The following is a 22,917-nucleotide window of genomic DNA, read 5'->3' as shown; positions in this document are numbered from 1 at the left end:
TTGTGATATGATTGAGCATACTTTGGTTATACATCCAAGAGTGGTATAGCTGGGTCTTATTTTACATCCAGGCCACATTTTCCCCTCCCTTCTGTAGTTTTTCCTCTCTCTTCTCCTTCCAGCCCATCCCCCACAACCTCTCTGTTCCCAACCCCCTAATCTACTCTTTCTCCATTTCTGATTAGGAAAGGACATATCACCCCCCCCCCCAGTATCAACAAAACATGGCATATCAAGTTACAGTAAGCAAGGCGACCCAGTATGAGAAGGGTTCTAAAAGCCTATAAAAGCTTCAGAGATAGCTGTTCCCACTGTTCGGAGTAGTTGTGCTTAGTCTTATTGTATCTTGATATGCCATGTTAGGTTCACATCCCTGAGAGGCCTGCTGGTTTCTGAAGGAAAATAAAGGAGGAATGGATCTGGAAAAGAGGGAAGTGGAGGGAGGATTCAGAGGAAGGAACTGTTGTTAGGGTGTGCTGAATGAAAGAAGAATTAAAAAATGAACAATTTTCATTTATTTTAAGAAGATTTTTATATTCTATTTGTGTGTGTGTGTGTGTGTTTAAGGTTTAAGAATACTCTTTGATAGATGAGCTGATTTTATGTCTAAGGGAGCAGATACTGGAATTCTATTACCCACTGCTTGCATCTGAATGACTGTTTTCATTTTAAACATCTTAAATAAGCTTCATAACTATTTTAGATTTTGTTTCTCCTGTTGTGTAGTCTGCAAAAGATCGTAGAAGTCCTACCATTGCTCTTTATTGTGTGATGTCAGTTTCAAATCCTTTTTTAAGATTCCTGGTAAAACAGAACAGTCTGTCACATTGTCATCTCACAAAAAAGCAGGAAGTGACTTTGATGTTCACTGAAAATGATTCTGTGCTTATATTTCGAAAAGCACAAGACAAAAGAGGATGAATACTCTCATTAACAGAGTGGAGGAAACTTGAAGACTGGTCACAAAACGCAAATGCTGCTACTTTATGTCTTGTGAGACACCACTGACTGATGTCTAGTGCAGAAGACATTTGGCACACTAGGGAAAACAACATTTCCTGAGTCAACCAAGGCAAAACTGTGACAGGTAAACAAAAGAGACAGCCTTCACTGTCTACCACTGTAGATGCGTTCTCTCGAGTTTATTTGTTGCATGTGAAGGAATTCACAGGCAAGATTCATCTCACTCATTCCTATTTGCAGCTAAGGCTTCTGTTAGCTTTTCCCCATTATGTTCATCTAGCTAGTTATTTAAAATCTTCTTGAATGTCTCAGAGGTAGTTATCATATCTATCACTTCAAATATTTAACATGTCTTATGGTGAGACATTCAAGTCCTCTCTTGTAGCTATTTTAAATATTGAAGCACATTGTTATTATAGTAATCCTGATGTACAAAGGAACTCTAGAACTTGTTCCTTATATCTAAACACCTTTGTATTTGTTGACTAGTCTCTTTTCCCCTATTCTCATCTTCATTACTTTCCCAGGCTTTGCTATCAATTATTGTTCTTCCTACTTTTCTCAAATTATTTTTTAAAATGCACATCCATGAAACCATATTCTGTTTGTGTTTTAACAAATAAAGCTTGCCTGAAGATGAGAGTGCAGAGCTAAGCCACTAGAGGTTAGGCAGTGGTGGCACACACCTTTAATCCATGACTCAGGAGACAGAGTGTAGTGAAGAGGCAAGCAGGCCTGCTTTTCGTCCTGCCTGGCTCCTGCATGGCTAGATTTACACCCGAAATAACAACACACAAATTGTATTCATTTAAACACTGCTTGGCCCATTAGCTCTAGCCTCTTACTGGCTAACTCTCACATCTTGATTAACCCATTTCTATTAATGTCTATAGCACCACGAGGTAGTGGCTTACCGGGAAGATTCTAACCGGCATCCATCTCGGAGAGGAGAGCTATGGTGTCTGCCTCACTGTCTTCTACCCAGCATCCTGTTCTGTTTACTCTGCCTACCTAATTTTCTGTCCTATCAAAGGGGCAAGACAGTTTATTTATTAACCAATGAAAGTAACACGTAGACAGATGACCCTCCTACATCAACAGAGGCAAACAAATCTCTTGAGTTCAAGGCTACCTTGGGCTGCATTAGATTAGTACAGCCTCAAACAAAAACAGAGTAAGTCTGAGCATCAATCATTAGAGGAAAAAGGTCTCTCTTGTGGCTGGTCGCTCTGCTTCTCTGATCTCTCAGCTTTCACCCCTTAATATCTGACTACAGGTTTTTATTAAGAACAATTAAAATTTGTGCTACAACCTTGTGAAATTGCCTGAGTCTGTCATGTTTCACTTGACATAAAGTGCCTTCTGGGTTCAATGACAATGCTACTAATGACAGGATTTATCTTTTTAAGGCTGAATACTATTGCAATATGTGCATTTTATTCGTTTGATGTGTGAATAGATTTTCACACAGAGAGTTTCTATTATCTACTGTTCTACTCTTTAGACAACAGACACAGATTGTTTCCACATGTTGGCTAGTATGAAAGTTGCTGTCATAACTTGGATAACAAATACAAGGCTATGATATACAAGAATTCCTTCCTTTGGACACATACCTAGCTGCTTAATTGTGGCATCATATGGCATTTTTATTATTTTTGAAGACCTTCCAACTATGACCTGTAATGGCTGTATTAATTTCTATTCTCAGCATCACTGTGCAAGTTCTCTACCCTCTCCTTCATCAGAACTTCTTTTATGTTTTGTCTTTTTCTTTACAGTCATTTTAGTGTGGGGAGGTGATATCTTACTGTGAATTTCTTTGGCTCTTAGTAATCATAAACAATTTAAGAATAAACCTTTTGGAGCTAAGGAGATGTCTCAGTGGGTAAAGTACTTGATGAATAAGCATGAGAAATCAAATTTGGAATTCTAGAGCCCATGAAAAGGGGTGATATATATCTGTAATCCCAGTGCTAGGAGATGAAGTCAGCATGATCACAGAGGCTAGTGTTGCTTAGCTGTTTTAGCTAACCAGAAAGATCAATGTTCACTGAGAGACTAAAATATGTCTCAAGGTGGTATACAATAGGGAAAGATATCTGACATGAAACCACTCTGATTGTCACATACACACCCAAAGGAGTGTGTACCCTCTCACACTGTACACACAGCACCACACATATACAATATGCCAGCTGACAAATTGTAGGTCTTCTTTTGAGAAATATATGCTTAGGGATATTGTCAATTTTTTAATTGGGGTATGTTTTGGCTATGGAGTCCCTTATATATTCTGAATAATAATACCTTAACCAATGTATAATATGTAATTATTTTTTCCTATTTTATAAGTGCTTTGTCTTTTATTGCTTCCTTAGCTGAACAGAGCTTTTTAGTTTAAATTAATCTACTTTGATGTCTTATCCAAAATAAATAATAAATAAAATAAGTAATCTGACCCAGATCAATGTCACAAAGTTATTCTCCTGTGATTTCTTCCAGAAGTTTCATAAACATGGTCTTACAGTTTTATTATTAATCTGTTTTTGATGTGGGATTCCCCTCTGTATGTTTTGAATATTTTTTATTGCCATTGGTTAATAAAGAAGCTTCTTTAGGCCAATGGCTTAACAGAATATATCCAGGCTGGAAAAGAGAGTAGGTGGGGTTAATGAGATGCCATGTAGCTGGCAGAGGAGAAAGACACTAGCCACCAGCAGGAACCTTGCCAGTAGGCCACAAACCTTATGGTAAAATACAAAATAATAGAAATGGGTTAATTTAAAATGTAAGAGATAGCTAGAAATATTCATGAGCTCATAGGCCAAGCAATGATTTAATTAATACAGTTTCTGTGTGATTATTTCTAGTCAGGGTGGTCAGGAAATGAACTAAGAGCCTCCACCCACATATTTTGTTTGTTTTTAATTTTATTTTTCTTCATTTCAGCATCTAGTTTCTCCTAGAACACTGAATTATCTTTTTCTTGTATACTCTTGACTGTGAAAAATCAGTTGTTATCTGTGTATCTAGCTCTTGGATTCTATTTCATTCCACTGGTTCATACATCTGTTTTACACTAATATGAAGTTGCTTTGATTACTGTAGATTTCTATATATTTTTAGGTCCTGTAGTGTGACATTTCTTGCCTTTTATCCTTTTTGGTGAACATTGTCTTGTCTAGTTGGTTATGATTTTATCTAACTTCCAGGATCTTTCATTTCATTTTGTGAAGAATATCAATGGTGTTTTCATAGCTGTTGTTAGTTTTGTTACTTTCCACAGGTGACAAGGCAGGGGATGATATGAGAAAACTTACATTTACTCCAGATAAGGATTCATTGACAGAACAAAGAAATGATACTACTCAAGTGTAGTTTGGAGAAACCAGGAGCATGAATAGCTAAACAAGACTTACAAACCCTCATAAATTTCAAAGACTCTTGAAATTCACAGGCAAATAAGCCCCTCCCCAAGTTTATGTAAGCAATCACCAATTGGTGGAGAGGAAAAGGACTCCAGTGCTGCCTACAAATAGTACCTGGGGCTCTATGAATAAATAAATAAATAAATAGATAAAGAAAGAAAGAAAGAAAGAAAGAAAGAAAGAAAGAAAGAAAGAAAGAAAGAAAGAAAGAAAGAAAGAAACCACTTGTGTGATTCATCACTTACTCTGGGGTGGAGATTTTTGGTGATGTACCTTCCTGAGTCACCCATATGTTTGTAAGTAAGCACTCACCCAAGCTCCTGTAAGTAATTTCAGGCATCTTTCTGTATCCCATATTTCATAATTTTCAATCATCAATAAAGTTTCTGGTAACATTTGCTATGTCATGTTTAATACATTACATGTGAGCTGAGTAAGCTGATTATGGGCAGCAAAAGGGAGAAGGACAATGAGAGTGAAGAAAATGACAAGTGTGATGTTATTAACACACTCTTAATTGATCCACAGTTGCAATAGTGTGAGAATTGAGAGTGTGTTCTTGACCTTGTGAAACTAATGGAATATTTGAAGTGGTTATCTGAGGAAAAGCACACCGGGTGAACATATGAGACACTTTAGTTGTACACTTCACTTTGATAAAAGTGGCACTGGGTGACAACCATAGCATCACATAATCCTTCCATTGGGAAGCTTATTAAAAACTTAAGAGATTGTCTTCAGGAACAAATAACAGTCTAGGAAAAGAGTTCCAAAGAAAGAGCTGATAACAAGATCAGAAGAAGATGCAGTAGGCTTCATTTTTATTTGCTTATGAAGATACAACTGGCTAAAATCCTTATTATCATTTTATTTCTTGGCAAATATTTATTAAGTAATTTGTGCACTCCCTTTCCTATGCATAGGCCTCTAATTGCCTCTGAAGATTAGGGACTTAAACATATGTTGATTAAACATTTTTCCATTCCTATGTACTTTTGAGGAAGTATGATACTTTTGCACAAATTATTTTATTCAGCAGTTCTGTGTTTGTACTCAATACTATGTCGAGTTACTTGCTATTTTAGGTATTGCTTAAAAAAAGCAAAACTCTAGTAGTGGGACTGGGAAAATGACTCAGTGAGGGAAGTACTTGCTGTGGAGGAATACAGACCTGAGTTTGGATCATTAGCATTGATGTAAAGGCAGACATAGCAGTGAGTATCTGTACTGAAGCACATTGCTGGGAGGGCAGGGACAGCTGGGTCTCAGAAATTCTTTCAGGACATCCCTTCTACTAAAATGCTGAGCTCCAAGTTCACTGGGAAACCTTGTGTCAAAAAAATGTAGGAGAATTATTAAGAAAGATATCCAAAACTGATCTCTGTTTTCTACACATGAAAACACAGGTAAGCATACCCACAAATACACACATGCACATAACATGGACATGTAGAGACATATACACCATCATATATATATATATATATGTATATATATATATATATGAGAAAAGTCAACTGTTTGCTAAATGAGGTCTTAGGCAGCAACAGACCCTTTGAATTATTGATGTGTTTGAAGTACCATCACACCAGCTTTGGGTATTTGAATTTATGATGCTATATATTTTAATATATGAATATTTAAATTAACATATCAATTTGTTGTAACAACTCTTGTCATAAAGATAATTTGTGAAGAGTTTTAGCTCCATTTTCTCCCATTGTCCAGAATCTCAGCATCTGGATATGAAGCCATTTGTCCAGGACCTTGTCAGTGAATATCTTACGACTGTGCCTAGGAATGATGTACACTCTGGAAAAAGATGACCTTTGGGGGGATGAGTCCAAAAATCTCTGAAAAATCTCCTTAATTTTTTGAGGTTTGCATTTTTATGTTTTTCCTTGTTTACTTATATTTTTGTTTTCCCATTTTGCTCTGCAGTCTAGACTGGATTAGAATTCCCTACAAGGCCCAGGATGCCCTCAGTCTTCCAGTCTTTAGCTTTAGCTTTCTGAGTATAGACTGAAGACAGTCATCTTCATTAAGGGCTTCCTCAATGAAGTTTTGTAAACCACTGAACACCTCTTAGTTAAACTGAAGAATTGCGCACTGGCATCTAAGGAATGTGTTTTGGCCACATAACTGCAAACAGAAATTAGAATGTATTATTAAAACTTTTGTCAATGAAATTTCTGATCACATATAACTTACCAAGACTGAAGAAATAGAAAACCTGGAGAGAAATAAGTAAAAATATTGAGTTAGTATAAAAAAACTCCATCAAATTGGGCTCAATATCAAATTCACCAGAATTTGTTGGTAATTCTAAGAAACTTTGAAAGGATAACTATTTCAAGTACTTTCCAAGATAAGCCTGATCATGCCACTGACATAAACATAAGAAAACAAGAAAGGGAGCTACAAGCCAGAAATATATATGTTTATGATTTTTTCATATATTAGATCCTGACCAGTTCCCCTTCCTTCACTCCTCCAAGATGCCCCCCACTTCCTCTCTTCCCAAAATTCACATCTCCTCCATCTCCCTTCAGAAAAGATTAGGTATCCCAAGGACATCAAATAAACATGGCATATCAAGTTATAATCATACCAAGTACATACACTCATATCAAGACTGGACAAGCAACCACTAAAAGGAAAAGGGTCTCAATAGCAGGCAAAAGAGTCAGACAACCCTCACTCCCATTGTTAGGAGTCCCCTCAGGACATCAAGACACACAACCATAACATATATGCAGAGGATCGAGGTCAGACCCAAACGGGCTTTGTGATTGTTGCTTTAGTCTTTGTGAGCCTATATGAGCCCTTCTTAGCTGACTGTTCGGGCCTTACTCTTGTGTCTTGTGGTATCCTGAACCCCTCTGGCTTCTACAATCTTTGCTCTAAGTCAGCATTTTCAATGAACACAGATGCAAAGAATCTCTAACAAGATCTCCTGAGTAAATTGGGAGCATGGGGACCTTGGGAGAGGGTTGAAGGGGAGGGGAGAGGCAGGGAGAGAAGCAGAGAAGATTATAGAGCTCAATAAAAAATCAATAAAAAAGAAAAAACATAAAAAGAAATTCTAACAACTAGTTCCAAAGGACACCAAAACAAAAACAAAACAACAACAACAACAACAAAAAAAAACAACTTGCTTTCTCTGATCAATGGGGTTCAGATACGAAGAATTCAACATACTCAAGCCAGCTAACGTGACAGACAACAACATAAAATACTGGTAGAACATTTCAAGATGAAGAAAATCATTTGATAAAAATCCAAAGTACCATTATGATAAAAACCACTAAGTATTTAGATATAGAATGTACACATATCAGTATAATGAAGGAATTGTATAATAAGCAAACACATAGCATTTTATAAACTTGGAAAATGAGAAATTTTCTCTCTCAGGTATGGCATAAAATGAGGATACCAATTATGATTATTTTTAGTCAACAAAGTTTCAGGAACTCCTACATAAAGCAATTAAGCAAGAGAATAAAATAAAGAGCAACCAAATTAGGGACGAATAATTCAAATTGTTGCTATTTGCACATGATAGAAATATATATAATTCCTAAAAATTTCAGCAAAAGGTATTAAAGTGAAGATGAATGTATCAAAAGTGAAAGTTATAAAATCAGCATGCAAAACGGTGACATTACCACATGCCAGTATATAATTATCTTAAATAGAGATACAAAATCAATCTTCCTTATAGTAGCTAAAACACTAAAATAGCCAAGAATTACTTTAACCAAAGAGGTAAGATATCTTTCACAGTAAAACAACAATAAAAGAAATTATACTGAATGCAAAAAGCCAGAACACCCTATGTTTATAACTTAGAAAAATCAGTACTGTTAAAATATGTGCACTACCTAAAACAATTTATGTATTCAATGCAATTACTATGCAACGACATATTGTGTTTATTCACAGACTTGGAAAAACAAGTTTAAAATCTACAAGGAAATATTAAAACTTCTGAGTACCAAAAAAATTCTTACAAAAATGAACAAAGCAGGAATATTTGTCTTACCTTACTTAAATACATTATGAAGATTCAGTCATCAAAACATCCTGATAGCTGTCATAACTAAAGACACAGGTCCAATAGAATAAAAGTGATAGTCCATAAACAAACCTATATACACAAGTGTTGAGAACATGCATTTGCGAAAACACAGTCTGTTCAATAAAAATTTCTAAGAAAACTTAATAGGCTCATGCAAAAGGAAGGGCCTAATCTCCAGTTCTCACCACATACAAAAATCATCCCAAACTTGGCAAAAGCTTTAAACTTAATTGTGGTGGCTTATACCTATAATCCATAACTTGGTGATTTCCAGGCTAGCCATGGCTACAGAGTCACACCATAATTCAAGCAACAAGAAAAGACTTAAATATAAGACTAATTCTTCAAAACTACTAGAAGAAATCAGGGGAACCACTTCAGGATATTGTGAGGAGGTAATAGAGAACACACTGTCAGGGAAGAAGACAGGGGAAAGAGATTCCATTCCCACATAGCAGCTAGGCTGTAAAGAGGGATAATGCCTCCTCTAACAGCTTCAGTGTGATCTCACTCATATTTCTCCTCGGCCAATGACCACCCAGATAAGGAGATCAAGTAGTTAATACAAGAGAAGGCAGGGAGAGTTCAATGGTTATTTAAAAGCCCAGCATAGAGAGTTCTTGGTGGTCTATGAGTTCTGGTGACCCCACCCTCTCTCCAAGGATGATTTTTGGCTACTTTACAAACACTTACCTTTGGTTGCTTACCTTTGGTCCTCTTTGTTGATTTTTTGATGGTTTGGCATCCAAATTCTCTTTTACCTTTAGAATGTACCAGGACCTCAAGAGAGATGCCCTTTGACTCCAGACTTCGTTACAGAAAAACAATGACTTTTATTTGCAAAGACTTCCAAAGCAATCAGAAATGGAATTAAAATCATACTAAAAGTCTCTACACATCTTAGGAAATAATCAACTTAAATCAAATAGAATGAAGACAAATTTTATTGTAAAAATGTTTATACATTATACATGTAAAAAGGGAATTGATACCCAGAACATATAAGGAAATACACTAACTCAATCATAAACTAATTGAATTGAAAAATGAGCAATAAATATAAGAGGACATTTCCCAAAAGAAGTTGTAGAAACTGACTAGGAAATCCAAGTGGGATGCAATCTTTCCCCAGAAATAATGCCTGTTACTATCAGGATTCAAAATAACAAGTACTGGTAAGGATGTAAAGCTCACATACTCAGCTTTTGAGTATGAAAATTAATGTGGATAAAGAGTACAGCATAGAGGCACTCTAAAAACTTCATAAAATAATAATCCCAGAAGACTCACAAACTGTCTATTCAGTATACACCCAAAGAAAATTATATAAGCATATTGAAGAGACATTGGCACACTCGTTGTAACTGTAGTATTTATTCTCAATAGTCAAGAAATGAAGACATCGCTGTCTATTGACCAGAGGACATAAAAAAGAAATTGTGGAACACATACTACGTACTATTCAGCCATTTAGTTGGAGTACATAATGCCAAGCAAAATAAGCTATTCAAAGAAGTACAAGTGCTGTGCCACATTATCTAATTCAATTATAGATGCATAAATACAAAGTCGAAAGTCCAAAAAATAAAGTTGATTCCCAGAAAAAGTGGTTATCAGAGGCCAAGGCAAGTGAATGTAGCAGTCTGGGAAAGTTGTTCAATAAGAACTAAATTACAGTTAAAAAAGAGCAAACAATTTCAGAGTGTTATTCCACAACAGAGTGACTACATACAATGGGAATGCACTGTACTTTTCAAGATGCTACAAGGAAGAATTTGAAAGGCTTTGACTGCACAGAAATAATAAAAGTTTGAGGGACATAAATTTGTTTAATATATAATTGTACAATATTCACATGTATCAAGCACTGCATGTTGCATATTTTGTCATTATAGATAAGTTGAAAATGAATTTGTGAAAAAGGTGTGGGGGAAGACAATGCTCCAGTCATGCATCTGCAGTCATCAGTCCCTTTGCTCACAGGTGCCCTCCACATTTTCAGAGTGTTCCGCTTATTATTGCTTTCCTTTTCTTTGCCTCCTTATTTCTTACATTATCATTTCTAAATTTGCTTTGTGTCTAATCCATACTAGTAATGAAAGATTATGAATATAAATTGTAGATTAATGGAGTTAAAAATGTTAAGAGCTTTATCAAGGACATGGGAGTAGGGAAATGTGCTACTGCCTTCACAGTGGTGACCTTGTCTTCAAAATTTCTTACCTTTGAAAGGCACTTTATCAGACCTTATCATATTAAACTCTCAGGTTACTCTAAAATTCTCTATCCCACTAGGATTTGCATATGTATAATGGAGGAACTGCATTTTACAGTATACTTTGCATTTTATTCTTTTAGTAGTCTTATTAATTCATTCCTTACACATATGTAAATTTATCACATTTTAGCAAATGACATGAGAGCTTGGGAGTGTATGAGAATAAATGGGCTGGCTCCAAAAGACATTATAAAGTTACTTTCTTTCCTGTCTTCCATCCCCAGAGCATGTGCTTCAGAGATGGGCACATACATAATACCTGTAGGTTCATGGAAAATTTCATTGTGACCCCAAATTGAGGCTGTTTTCATAGATCAACACCAGTTAAACAATAACACAAACCAAATTTTTTATTGAGTGCATCAATGGGAGGAGTTTTAGGGTGTTTCAGGTGATCTTGATGAGTTGCAAAGTCAACTGTAAGCAAAATACACATTTCATTAGTTTTAGCTTATGGAAACAGAGTAAGTAGTTTTTAAATACACTCCTTAACCGCTTCCTACATATAACCCCAGTAGCACAGACCATAAGGGCAACATTGAATACATGGGACCTCCTAAAACTGAGAAGCTTCTGTAAAGCAAAGGACACTGTCATTAAGACAAAAAGGCAACCTACTGATTGGGAGAAGATAGTCACCAATCCCGCATCAGACAAAGGTCTGATCTCCAAAATATATAAAGAACTCAAGAAACTAGACTTTAAAATGCTAATTAACCCAATTAAAAAATGGGGCACTGAACTGAACAGAGAATTCTCAACAGAAGAAGTTCAAATGGCCAAAAGACACTTAAGGTCATGCTCAACCTCCCTAGCTATCAGGGAAATGCAAATCAAAACAACGTTGAGATACCATCTTACACCTGTCAGAATGGCTAAAATCAAAAACAACAATGATAGCCTTTGCTGGAGCAGATGTGGATTAAGGGGAACACTCATTCATTGCTGGTGGGAAAGCAAACTTGTGCAACCACTTTGGAAAACAGTGTGGCGGTTTCTCAGGAAATTCGGGATTAACGTACCCCAGAATCCAGTGATACCACTCTTGGAAATATAACCAAGAGATGCTCGATCATACTACAAATAGGATCCCAAAAAGCCAGTACATGCAGTAGAGACAAATCCCAATGTCACTAGCAGTGGCCCCACAGTCTGCCCCAACTGTCAACCCTCTTCAAAGCTGCTTGGTTGTTCCCATGCTCATTCACTCCCATTCCAGTTGGAGTTGGTGAGCTACCATTAGCTCAAGCAAACTGTCTCAGTGGATGAACCCTTCATGGTCATGAATTCCTTGCTCACACTCTCACTCCTTCCACTCTTCAACTAGATCTTGGGAGCTCAGCCCAATGCTATGATGTGGGTCATTGCCTCTGTTCCCATATGTTGTTGGATGAAGGCTCTATGGTAATATTTAAGATAATCATCAGTCTGACTACAGTGTAAGGCCAGTTCAGACACCCTCTCAACTATTGCTTAGGGTCTTAGCTGGGGTCATCCCTGTGGGTTCTTGGGCATTTTTCTAGAGCCTGGATTCTTGCTAACTCCATAATGGCTTCCTCAATCAAGATATCTCTTTTCTTGCTTTCATATCTGTGCTTCCTCCATCTCAACTATCCCATTCCTTCAAGTTCTCCTCAACCCTTCCTTCTCCCCTTCTTCCTACCCCCTCCCCCACCCCAATCTCAATTTTTTGTCTGATTCCAATTTCCAGGTGAATCTATATAAGTTTTTCTTTGGGTTCACTTTATTACTTACTTTCTCTAGGATCATGAACTATAGACTCAATGCCCTTTGTTTATGGCTAGAATCTACTAATGATTGAGTACATATAATATTCGTTTTTGGGGGGTCTGGGTTACCTCACTCAGGATAGTGTTTTCTAATTCCATCCATTTGCATGCAAAATTCAAGATGTCATTATTTTTTACTACTGAGTAGTACTCTAATGTGTAAATGTGCCACACTTTCTTTATCCATTCTTCAGTTGAGGGGCATCTAGGTTGTTTCCAGGTTTTGGCTATTACAAATAATGCTGCTATGAACATAGTTGAACAAATGCTTTTGCAGTATGACTGAGCATCTTTTGGGTATATTTCTAAGAGTATTGCTGGATCCTGAGGTAGGTTGATTCCCAGTTTTCTGAAAAAACACCACACTAATTTTCAAAGTGATTGCACAAGTTTGCATTCCCACCAGCAATGGATGAGTGTTCCCCTTAATCCACATCCTCTCCAATATAAGCTATCATTAGTGTTTTTGATCTTACCCATTCTGACAGGAGTAAGATGGTATCTCAGAGTTGTTTTGATTTGCATTTCCCTAATAGCTAAGGAAGTTGAGCATTTCCTTAAGTATCTTTTGGCCATTTGAAATTCTTCTTTTGAGAATTCTCTGTTTAGCTCAGTACACCACTTTTTAATTGAGATATTTAGAATTTTAATGTTTAATTGCTTGAGTTCTTTATATATTTTGGAGATCTGATATGGGAGGGTCTTCTGTTTGAGTTGATTTCATTGGTTAATGAAGAAACTGCCTGGCCCATTTGATTGGCCAGGCCTTAGGTGGGCAGAGTAGACAAAACAAAATGCTGGGAAGGGAAGTTAATAAGTTGCCATGCCTCTGCTTTCTGAGCCAGAGCACCATGCCTCTCCTCAAGGAGACAGATGCCATGAAGCCAGCCACCAGGTCAGACATGCTGAATCTTTCCCGGTAAGACACCACTTTGTGGTGTTACATAGATTATTTGATATTGGTTAGTCAAGATGTGAGTAAGAGGCTGAAACTAATGGGCAAGGCAGTGTTTAAATGAATACAGTTTGTGTGTTGTTATTTCGTGTGTAAAGCTAGCCGTGCGGGAGCAGGGCAGGACGAAAAGAAGGCCTGCCCGCAGCTCATCACTACAGAGATCAGTCCTTTGTCTGATATGGGGTTGGTGAAGATTTTTTTCCCATTCAGTAGGCTGCCTTTTTGCCTTATTGACTGTATCTTTTGTCTTACAGAAGCTTCTCAGTTTCAGGAGGTCCCATTTACTTATTGTTTTTCTTATTGTCTGTGCTACTGGATTATATTTAGGAAGTGGTCTCCTGGACACATTCATTGAAGGTTACTTCCCACTTTCTCCTCTATCAGGTTCAGTGTGGTCAGATTTATATATAGATCCTTAATACATTTGGACTTGAGTTTTGTGCATGACAACAGACATGGATCTATTTTTATTCTTCTACAGGTTGACATCCAGTTATGCAGAACCATCTGTTGAAGATGCTTTCTTTTTTCCATTGTTTCTTTGCTTCTGTGTCAAAAATCATGTGTTCATAAGTGTGTGGATTAATATCTAGGTCTTTAATTCAAATCCATTGGCCAACATCTCCGTTTTTATGCCAATACCAAGATGTTTTCATTATTGTAGCTCTGTAATAGAGCTTGATGTCAGATGTAGGACCTGAATGACTATGAGACCTGGCAGATCTGAAAGTAACTACACCTAACAAATCTGATTAGTTAGAGCCAGTGTGGGGGTAGAGCAGAACGTGACTGGGGAGCATGCTGAGCAAAATCAGTCAGGCATGCAGAGCAACCTGGAAGCACTCCCATGAGCAGGTACATGAGACTCAGTTGCCTGTGGGAAATGCTTGCACCAGGGTGGGCATTGGCCAATCTGCCACAGGCACCACTTTATCTTTTTATTTTAATTTATTTTTTAAATTTTATTTACTTTTCATCCACGGTTCTCCCCTCCTCCTCCTCCTCCTCCTCCTCCTCCTCCTCCTCCTCCTCCTCCTCCTCCTCCTCCTCCTCCTCCTCCTCCTCCTCTTCCTCTTCCTCCTCCTTCTGCCCACTTCTGCCTCCTCTCTAGCCCCCCCATCCACTTATCTCAATTGGTAAGGGCTCCCATGTGAAGTCAACAAAGTCTGACAAGTTAAGTTGTGGCAGTACCAACCCCCATCCCCCACATTAAGGCTGAGCATGGCCTGTCACAATAGGGAATGGGCTCCAATAAGCTAGCTCATGCACCAGGGATAGATCCTGGTCCTACTGCCAGGGGTCTCACAGATAGTGCAAGTTTCAGCACTGTCTCCCACATATTGAGGACCTAATCTGAGCCCATGCAATTTGCACAGCTGCCAGTCTAGGGTTGGTGAGTGACTGTGAGTTTGGCCCAGCTGTCTCTGTAGATTTCTCTCTTGCGGCGTACTACACCTGTCTGTGCTCTGCACCACCATACAGTTCATGAACTGGGCAAGTGGCTGGAGATTGAAACACACAAAGACGCACAGACAGAGAGACAGGTCATCCTTGATGCCAGAATGCCCCAAGAATGCCCCATTTATTGTGTTCAGGGGCAGCTTATTTAGGGATAGTCACGCCCCAGCCAAACCCACCAGAAACCACTCTCCTGCCTTCAGGTCTCCTGCTCAGAGCAGCTGTAGGCACTCAAATCAGGGGAATGTGGCTCTGAATGTGGCTGACAATGAGAGCTGACTGAGAAGCCAAGGACAATGGCACTGGGTTTTGATTCTACTGCATGTACTGGCTTTGAGGGAGCCTAGTCTGTTTGGATGCTCACCTTCCTAGACCTGGATGGAGGTGGGAGGACCTTGGATTTCCCACAGGGCAGGGAACCCTGACTGTTCTTTGGACTGGAGGGGGGGAGTAGGGGGAGGGGGAAGGAAATGGGAGGAGGTGGAAATTTTTAATAAAAAAAAGAGAAAGAAAGAAAGAAAGAAAGAAAGAAAGAAAGAAAGAAAGAAAGGAAGGAAGGAAGGAAGAAAGGAAGGAAGGAAGGAGGAATGGAAGGAAGGAAGAAAGGAAGGAAGGAAGGAAGGAGGAATGGAAGGAAGGAAGGAAGGATGAACGGAAGGAAGGGAAGGAAGGAAAAAAGGAAGTAAGGAAGAATAAAAGCACAACCTTTGGCTGTTGTCCATGCCTGAGATGCATCATGTGTTGCTTGGTCCTGTGAATTGCTTCAGGCATAAGCTTAGTAATCTATAGCTGGAGCTATTTCCTCTGCATAAATGCAAATAACAATGCATCTGTATCCTCGCTGGCTTTACGGAATCAAATAAGAATACATACACATGAAAGGACATTCTTCAGGTACTCCTTTTATGTTGAAAGAAAAGAGAAGGTATTTTTTAAGGACCCTTATGTGGAAATTGCAGAGTGGGGGATTTGTGCAATGATAAAGTGAGTCTAAAGTCAGCTGACATCATCAAATTAGGCTAAGAGGTGCTGTGTGTTTTGCAGTTTGGGCTGAAACAGGTGTTTGGGAAATCCCAAGAACATTCCTGATTAAAGCCATATGGAAAAATTCCAAATGGCTGTAGGCTAGCTAAAATGCTAGTTATGCGCCAAGGCTTTTGGTGCTTGAAACTGGTACAAAGCAACTGTGCTACAAATCTTCAGGAAGTAGCATGGCCCACATAGCCCAAGGAAGAGACAAGATGTGTGCTGGGTGAAGTTTGCAGTAACTTTCACATTAGCACAACTATAACAGCACAGTTCCCAGGTCTGCACTTGCTTCTGCTATTGAGAACTTGGAGAAGCCAAGAAAGATTCACGAAAACTTATTTAACTTATGAAACTCATAATTAGTTATATCTGTGATAAATTCAATTTAATTTCTTGGGTCATAAAATAGGTAAATTAGCTAGAGGAAACCAGAACGGTATAGAGAAATTGTAAACTTAGTTCCAAGAATTTGGCCAGGAAAATTTCTGGCTCAAGAATTTGAAGATGCTTTAATCTTCCATTTGGGAAACAAAATGTGTTAATGAAGATAAAGTCAGATATTCAACATTTTATTTAGTAGGAAGGTGTTTTAGTTAATTTTCTATTGCTGTGATAAAACACCATGACCAAGGTAACTTATAAAAGGAAAACATTTAATTTGGAGAAGAGAATTAGAATCAGTGAGTATCATCGTGGAAATTGGCAAGTGACAGACATGGTGCTGGAGCAGTCACCAAGACCTCATACACTGATCCCTAAGCACAAGGCAGAAGGAGAGAGAATGAGAATGGTGTGTCCTTTTGAGAAGACAACGTCCTAGTGACACACATTTTCCTACAAAGTTGTATCTCCTAGTTCTTCCCAATCAGTTCCACCAACTGAGGACCAAGCATTACAGCATATGAGCCTATGAGAGTCATTCTCATTCAAACCATCATAGAAAGATATGCCACATTATATAGGACTAAATTTTACTTACTTTCCCAGCAAATTTCAATCTTATTTGCTGTTTACATAGTCCTTTACATAATCATCCAATACACAGGGAGATCAGACTTTTTGTTTGCTCTATGGTTTAGTTTAATGACGGGGTTTGGATCCATAGTACTTAAGTTCCTCAAGAAATTGCAACAGCTCCAGACAGCTAAGCCAAGCATCTTTGCTATATGAAAAAATAGAGTTTATTTTTCATATCACCGGTAAATAAGACCAAATCCTCATTTGGACTTAGCTCTTCCCAGTCTCAAAGTTTATACCTTCTTTTACCCACCATTGAAGCCATTCAGGGTAAAAAAAAAAAAGGCTGTGGAATTGGGACATAGCCATCCCTGCAAAAGACTGACTGCAAGACTCAACTAACCCAATTGATGACTAGTTAGCTCAGTTAATAACATCTAACTCATTTAGTATTTTAAGAAATGTCTATTGTGCATAAGAATCAAATGAGGTAAAGGGAACAATAGCAAATAAACCATTAGAGTTATTCTCTTCAGCCTTCAGCATATTGAAAACTGCCAAGCAATTTATCCACTATGTCAGATATGAGAAATATAAAAAATGTTACAAAGAAAACTGGTCAAACTGCGGTAAACATCTGACTCCAGGGTGCTTACCCTCCATGACACATCTGTAACACAATCCTAATACCAAAGGCTTGAGGGAACATCAAGCAATGGAAATGGGAAGAACGCAAGAACTGGACGTCTTGAATAGAATGGCTGCCACAGGTAGTGTCTTAGAAATGGGGCTGTATCTCAACAACATGGCTTCTTAAATGTTGGGGGCTGTGGCCCCAGACCCTGAATTTCCTGTAAACAACCTGTTATGCTTGCAGCTGTTCTGAGCAAAACAACTTGTCTTTCCTGTATTTGTAGCTACTCTGAGAATGAGACCCTTAGGAGTTCCTGACGGTAGAAGAGTGATTTCTGGTGGGTTTGCCTAAGGCATGGCTCATATCTCTGTGTGTCTTTGTGTGTTTAAATCTCCAGGCCCTTGCCTGGCACATGGATGGTCCTGTAGTTCAGGTTCCGCATACAGGTGTAGTACCCTAGTACACGTAATAGTATGGATGGCACACTTAAAAACACCTGAACAGTCTCACAAGGAGAGAGAGAGAGAGAGAGAGAGAGAGAGAGAGAGAGAGAGAGAGAGAGAGAGAGAGAGAGAGAAACAATTATGGCTAAAAAATAAGGGACCATTAATTTGAGAAGTACATGAATTTGAGAAGTAGAAATTATACAGGATAAATTGGAGGGAGGGAGAGAATGATGTAAATGCAGTACTCATATATAAAATTCTCAATAAATAAATTAAAATGGCTTCAGGAGCAGCCGATTACCGTCCAGCCAAGGCCAAGTCCAAGAACCACACCACACATAACCAGTCCCGGAAATGGCACAGAAAAGGCATCAAGAGACCCCGGTCACAAAGATATGAATCTCTCAAGGGGGTCGACCCCAAGTTCCTGAGGAACATGCGCTTTGCCAGGAAACACAAGAAAGGCCTGAAGAAGATGCAGGCAAATAATGCAAAGGCCGCGAGTGCACATGCGGAGGCCATCAAGGCCCTGGTGAAGCCCCAGGTGGTGAAGCCCAAGGTGCCAAAGGGCTCCAGCCGCAAATTTATCTGTCTTGCTTTCCATCGCTCACCCCAAGCTTGAGAAGCAGATTAGAAGCTACATGGCCAGGGGTCGTACGCTCCAAAAAACAAAGTGCAAGGTTCAAGCCAAGGCAGAGGCCTCAGCTGCAGCTCAGGCTCCCAAAGGTGCCAAGGCCCCTGTGAAGGCCCCATTAGAAAGGTCTCAGTCTGCCAATGTGAAGAGATGGACTGGTGTGGATATCTATACAGTGTTTGCAGATGATCAGGACCTTATGCTGTTTTTACAAATAAACTTGAGGCAAGTTCTGTTAAAGAAATAATTAATTAATCAAAATGACCAAAAATCTCAAACAGGAAGGTATAGAAGGACTAAGAAATGTAATTATTATTCCCTATATCAAATTGTGAGTTGATAAACTCTTACTAAGAGAGATGACATTTAAGCAAAGACCAGGGATTGCTTAAGGACTTAGCCAGACAGACTATCTATAGAAGAGATTTTGAAGAATACACCAATAAAAGGCAAAGGTCCTGAGGCATACATAATTTGGTTGGTTCTAAGAACAAAGAGGAAGAAGTAGGTTTGATGCCAGGACCGGGGACAGGGTCAGGGCAAAAGGTGTGAGAAGGAATCAAGATGTACGGGATAGTTCTTGTCTTCCTGAATTCCTGCCTCCCTCCCTTCATCCTTCAACCTCTCTATTCTTCCTTTCTTTCATCCTTCCCTCCTTCTCTCCCTCTTTCCTTCCCTCTCTCTTTCCTTCCACCCATCCTCCCTTCTTCCCCTCCATCCTCCCCTCCCTCTCTTCCTTTCATTTCCCCTCCTTTCTTCCCCCATGTTTTAAGCATGGGAAAGCTGTAAGTTCACAGGGATCTAGAACCAGGAAACCTCTGCTGGAAGAGACTCTCCCACAACTTGATCTCTTTGGAGGAGCCTCTCCCACAAATAAGCTGTCTAAGAGTCTTAAAGCTCAAATTTGTAGATATTTAAGAGCTTCCTTGAGTATCACAGTTTGATTTTTGGTGATGTAGCTGCCTTTGAGTTGCCCCTGACCCTGTAAACAACCTCTTACCCAGACCATAGATGACCATGATAAATTCATTGATTCATCAAGTTGGGTTGGTAGGTGTATCACTTTGGGCAGTAATCTATTCCTTATCTGAGCAGATAGATATTAATGCTGTGTCTCCACAGGAAAAGTCTTGCATAACAGCCAATTGTTTTCCAAAAGTTTTATACTTGTCATGTTCCAACTGTCCTTATCATTTTGCTAATATTTTATTTAAACATTTTCAACTCTTTTACAATTGCTTGATCTTAAAGTCTTTCTTTTGATCTAGTGAGATGGATCAGTATCTAAATCCACTGCTGCTAAAGCTGGTCACCTGAGTTTGATCCTTAAAACACACAAGATAAAAGCATATAAGCTATTTTATAATATTGTCTTCAATTCTCCACACATATGCCATATCATGTGGTCATGTGCACACACACACACACACACACACACACACACACATACAAGTATGTGAACACATGCCATATAAAATATACACTAATAATAAGTAAACTATTAAACATAAAATGTTTCTATTACTTCTATAAAATATAATTACTTAACCCAATTTTTACATAGTATAACTATGAATCTTCAGATGACTTATTATAGACTGATAAATCTAAACATTTTGGTAAGCTAAAAGTCACCATGAAACAATATCAGCTTCAATCATAGGGCACTCAAATTTTGACTCAACTGTGTTGTGTTTGAGTTGGGACAATGTAGGAAACCAAAGGAATAAATATAGATTGTCAGGCCTTGGGTAAGTACTGTCATACCATAGAATGTTAAGGACCAGGACTTATATAAAGCAAATACCCTTTGTACTATCAGAAAGGAGTACTTAATTATTTTAATATAAATATGCCATTTGCCATTTCCATATGAATTTTGAGCTAAATAGCAGAAAACAATATCATGATTCTTATTCTTTTTACTTGTTCTGAACACACAGCCCAGTTTGATAAACCAAACTGAGAAGACCAAGCACTCAGCTACCCATTCCTATTTTTACTATCAATCATCGCATAATGAACTAACTGAAAATATATCAGCTTAACGAATAATACATATTTCTTTTTTCACACAATCTCCATATGTCAGGAAACCAAAATTGTCTCACCTAGGACCTTATGGTACAAGCTCCCTCCTATGAAACTGTTTCCTGGGTAGGGAAGGATACATTTCAGAGCAAGGTTAGTCTCCAGACTTCCAGAGGCTTCAGCTCCTTATCTTGAAAAATCATCCATGGTGCAGCTTTGGTGTCCCAACCACATGGCAGGTGACATCTTCAAAGTGAGGAAAATGGTAGAAAGCAGAACAGTGTGTTCAACAATACTGGCGTAGAAACTGGCTAAAATCATACCCATCGAAGAGTTGTACAAACCATAGTAAACCGAATCATTTGACAAATTTACCCACGAATCATGCTCATACCATTATTTGCATTTTATCTTCTCATTTTTATTATCCTAATTAATGTCCAAATCACTATGAACCCAGGTATTTCCTAAGATGAAAGAATATACAAATGATAGACATGTAAGGGGGGATTATATCAGTAAGTACCATGTGTCGTATTTTTTTAAAGTGGAAAATGCAAATAATGGAGAAAAACATAGAAAATGAACTTAACCCCTTGCTCTATAGATAATTAGTTATGCTGATTTGAAGTGGGCAGTTTTCTTTTACAAACTATGAATAAAGGCGATGATGGCAATAAAAATAACTCTTCAGTATTATTTTGAAAACTAAATGCAGATACCTCTGAGAAAGCACTACAGAACTTCAAAGCATTATGAATACCGGTAAAGGAAAGTGAGCTCTGGCAAATGACTTATGTCCCTTGACCCATGGGTGGCAACTACTACCACTGAAACACATATTGGATTTTATTTAAAATATCAAGAAAGTAAAGAAAAAGTAAACATGAATTTAACTTGTCTGTGACTCTGCATGGGTAAGCCTCAACAAATAGGGCAGAAGCTGGTGCATAAATGATGTGCCTTCCACCATTTGGTTGAACTATTCTGGGAGGTGAATGCCACCCAGCTTCTATCACCCCAGCAATGACCTCTAGATTAAGATTTTTATTAGCTTTGTTTTCCCTATATTTCCTGACCCACAATGGTTTCTGTTTGCATTTAAAATGAGAATACCTCCTCAGACACACTGATGTCAATATTGACAAATCGCAGGGATAGGATGGATGTGAAGCAGCGCCGCAGTCCAGTCCAGGGACACACCATAACGGACTTCAGTGTCTGAAGAGAGCATAGCTATGATGCCCAAACCAAATGAACGTCAGGATGCTATTTCAAGGTCAAATACTACACACCAGACAGAAGCATTGGTAAAATTCTCTTTCCTGTTACAGTATGTTTCTCTTCCCTTCCTCATCCCTCTGCCACTGGTTACCGGTGATACTTTGTGAGTCTGTAAATGAGTTTATCAGATTGGTTGCTTGAGCCTTTGAATGTAAGGATGGGATGTGCACAGGTATGCTAAATTCCATTTTAGTGACAAAAAAATACTTCTTGGCCTAATGTTTAACATAAAATAATATCAATAAACAGGACATGAGACTCATCAGTGATATTGAAATCCTTACTTCTTATAACATTCATCTACAGAACAGTTAGAACAAGAGAAAGGTAGTCTGGAAAGCTACTAAGGGCAAATGTTTTCCTTTAGAGTTCCTTGGTACTTCAGAGTTCTGAAGAGAGCAGTGTCTCATCAACACAGTTAATTCTTTTTTTAAAAAAAGATTTATTTATTTATTGTGTACACAGTGCTCAGCCCCCTTGTATGCCTGCAGACCATAAGGGGGCACCAGATCTCATTACAGATGGTTGTGAGCTGGGAATCAAACTCAGGACCTCCGGAAGATCAGCCAGTGCTCTTCACCTCTGAGCCATCTCTCCAGCCCAACACAGTTATTTCCAAGAATATAATTGACATGTCCAAAGGTAAGTGACAAATTTCTGGTTAACACAATGAACTCTGAAAGCTCTTGCTTGTGGACATGAACTTCAGCACTCATTAACCATTTTGTTCTTTTTTTTATTTTATTGTTTTTTCTTTTTCTCATTTTTTTATTCCAGATTTCCATCTCCTCCCCTCCTCCTCCCTCTTCCCTCCCCTCCCTTCCACCCATACCCCCACTCCACCCCTCTCCAAAGACAAAGAGCCATCAAGGTTCCCTTCGCTATGTTAAGTCCAAGGTCTTTCAAATAATATTAGCTATATATATTCTATTGTCTTCTTGTT

At 38.4% G+C, this 22,917-nt stretch overlaps 1 protein-coding gene across 1 annotated transcript; it reads left to right on the top strand.

The window, feature by feature from the left end:
• Positions 1–18,302: 18,302 nt before the first annotated feature.
• On the top strand, positions 18,303–18,647 carry LOC121677133 (60S ribosomal protein L29-like). The gene has a single exon (XM_042054732.1). It carries the CDS (start codon positions 18,303–18,305, stop codon positions 18,645–18,647), a length of 345 nt encoding a protein of 114 aa, XP_041910666.1.
• Positions 18,648–22,917: the final 4,270 nt, after the last annotated feature.

This window comes from Arvicola amphibius, chromosome 3 (genome assembly GCF_903992535.2).
Source record: "Arvicola amphibius chromosome 3, mArvAmp1.2, whole genome shotgun sequence".
Lineage (NCBI taxonomy): Eukaryota > Metazoa > Chordata > Mammalia > Rodentia > Cricetidae > Arvicola > Arvicola amphibius.
This window is presented reverse-complemented; position numbering and strand designations above follow the sequence as displayed.

Coding starts and splice junctions, on each gene's coding strand:
- LOC121677133 (XM_042054732.1), top strand. CDS start 18,303: ATGGCTTCAGGAGCAGCCGATTACCGTCCAGCCAAGGCCAAGTCCAAG.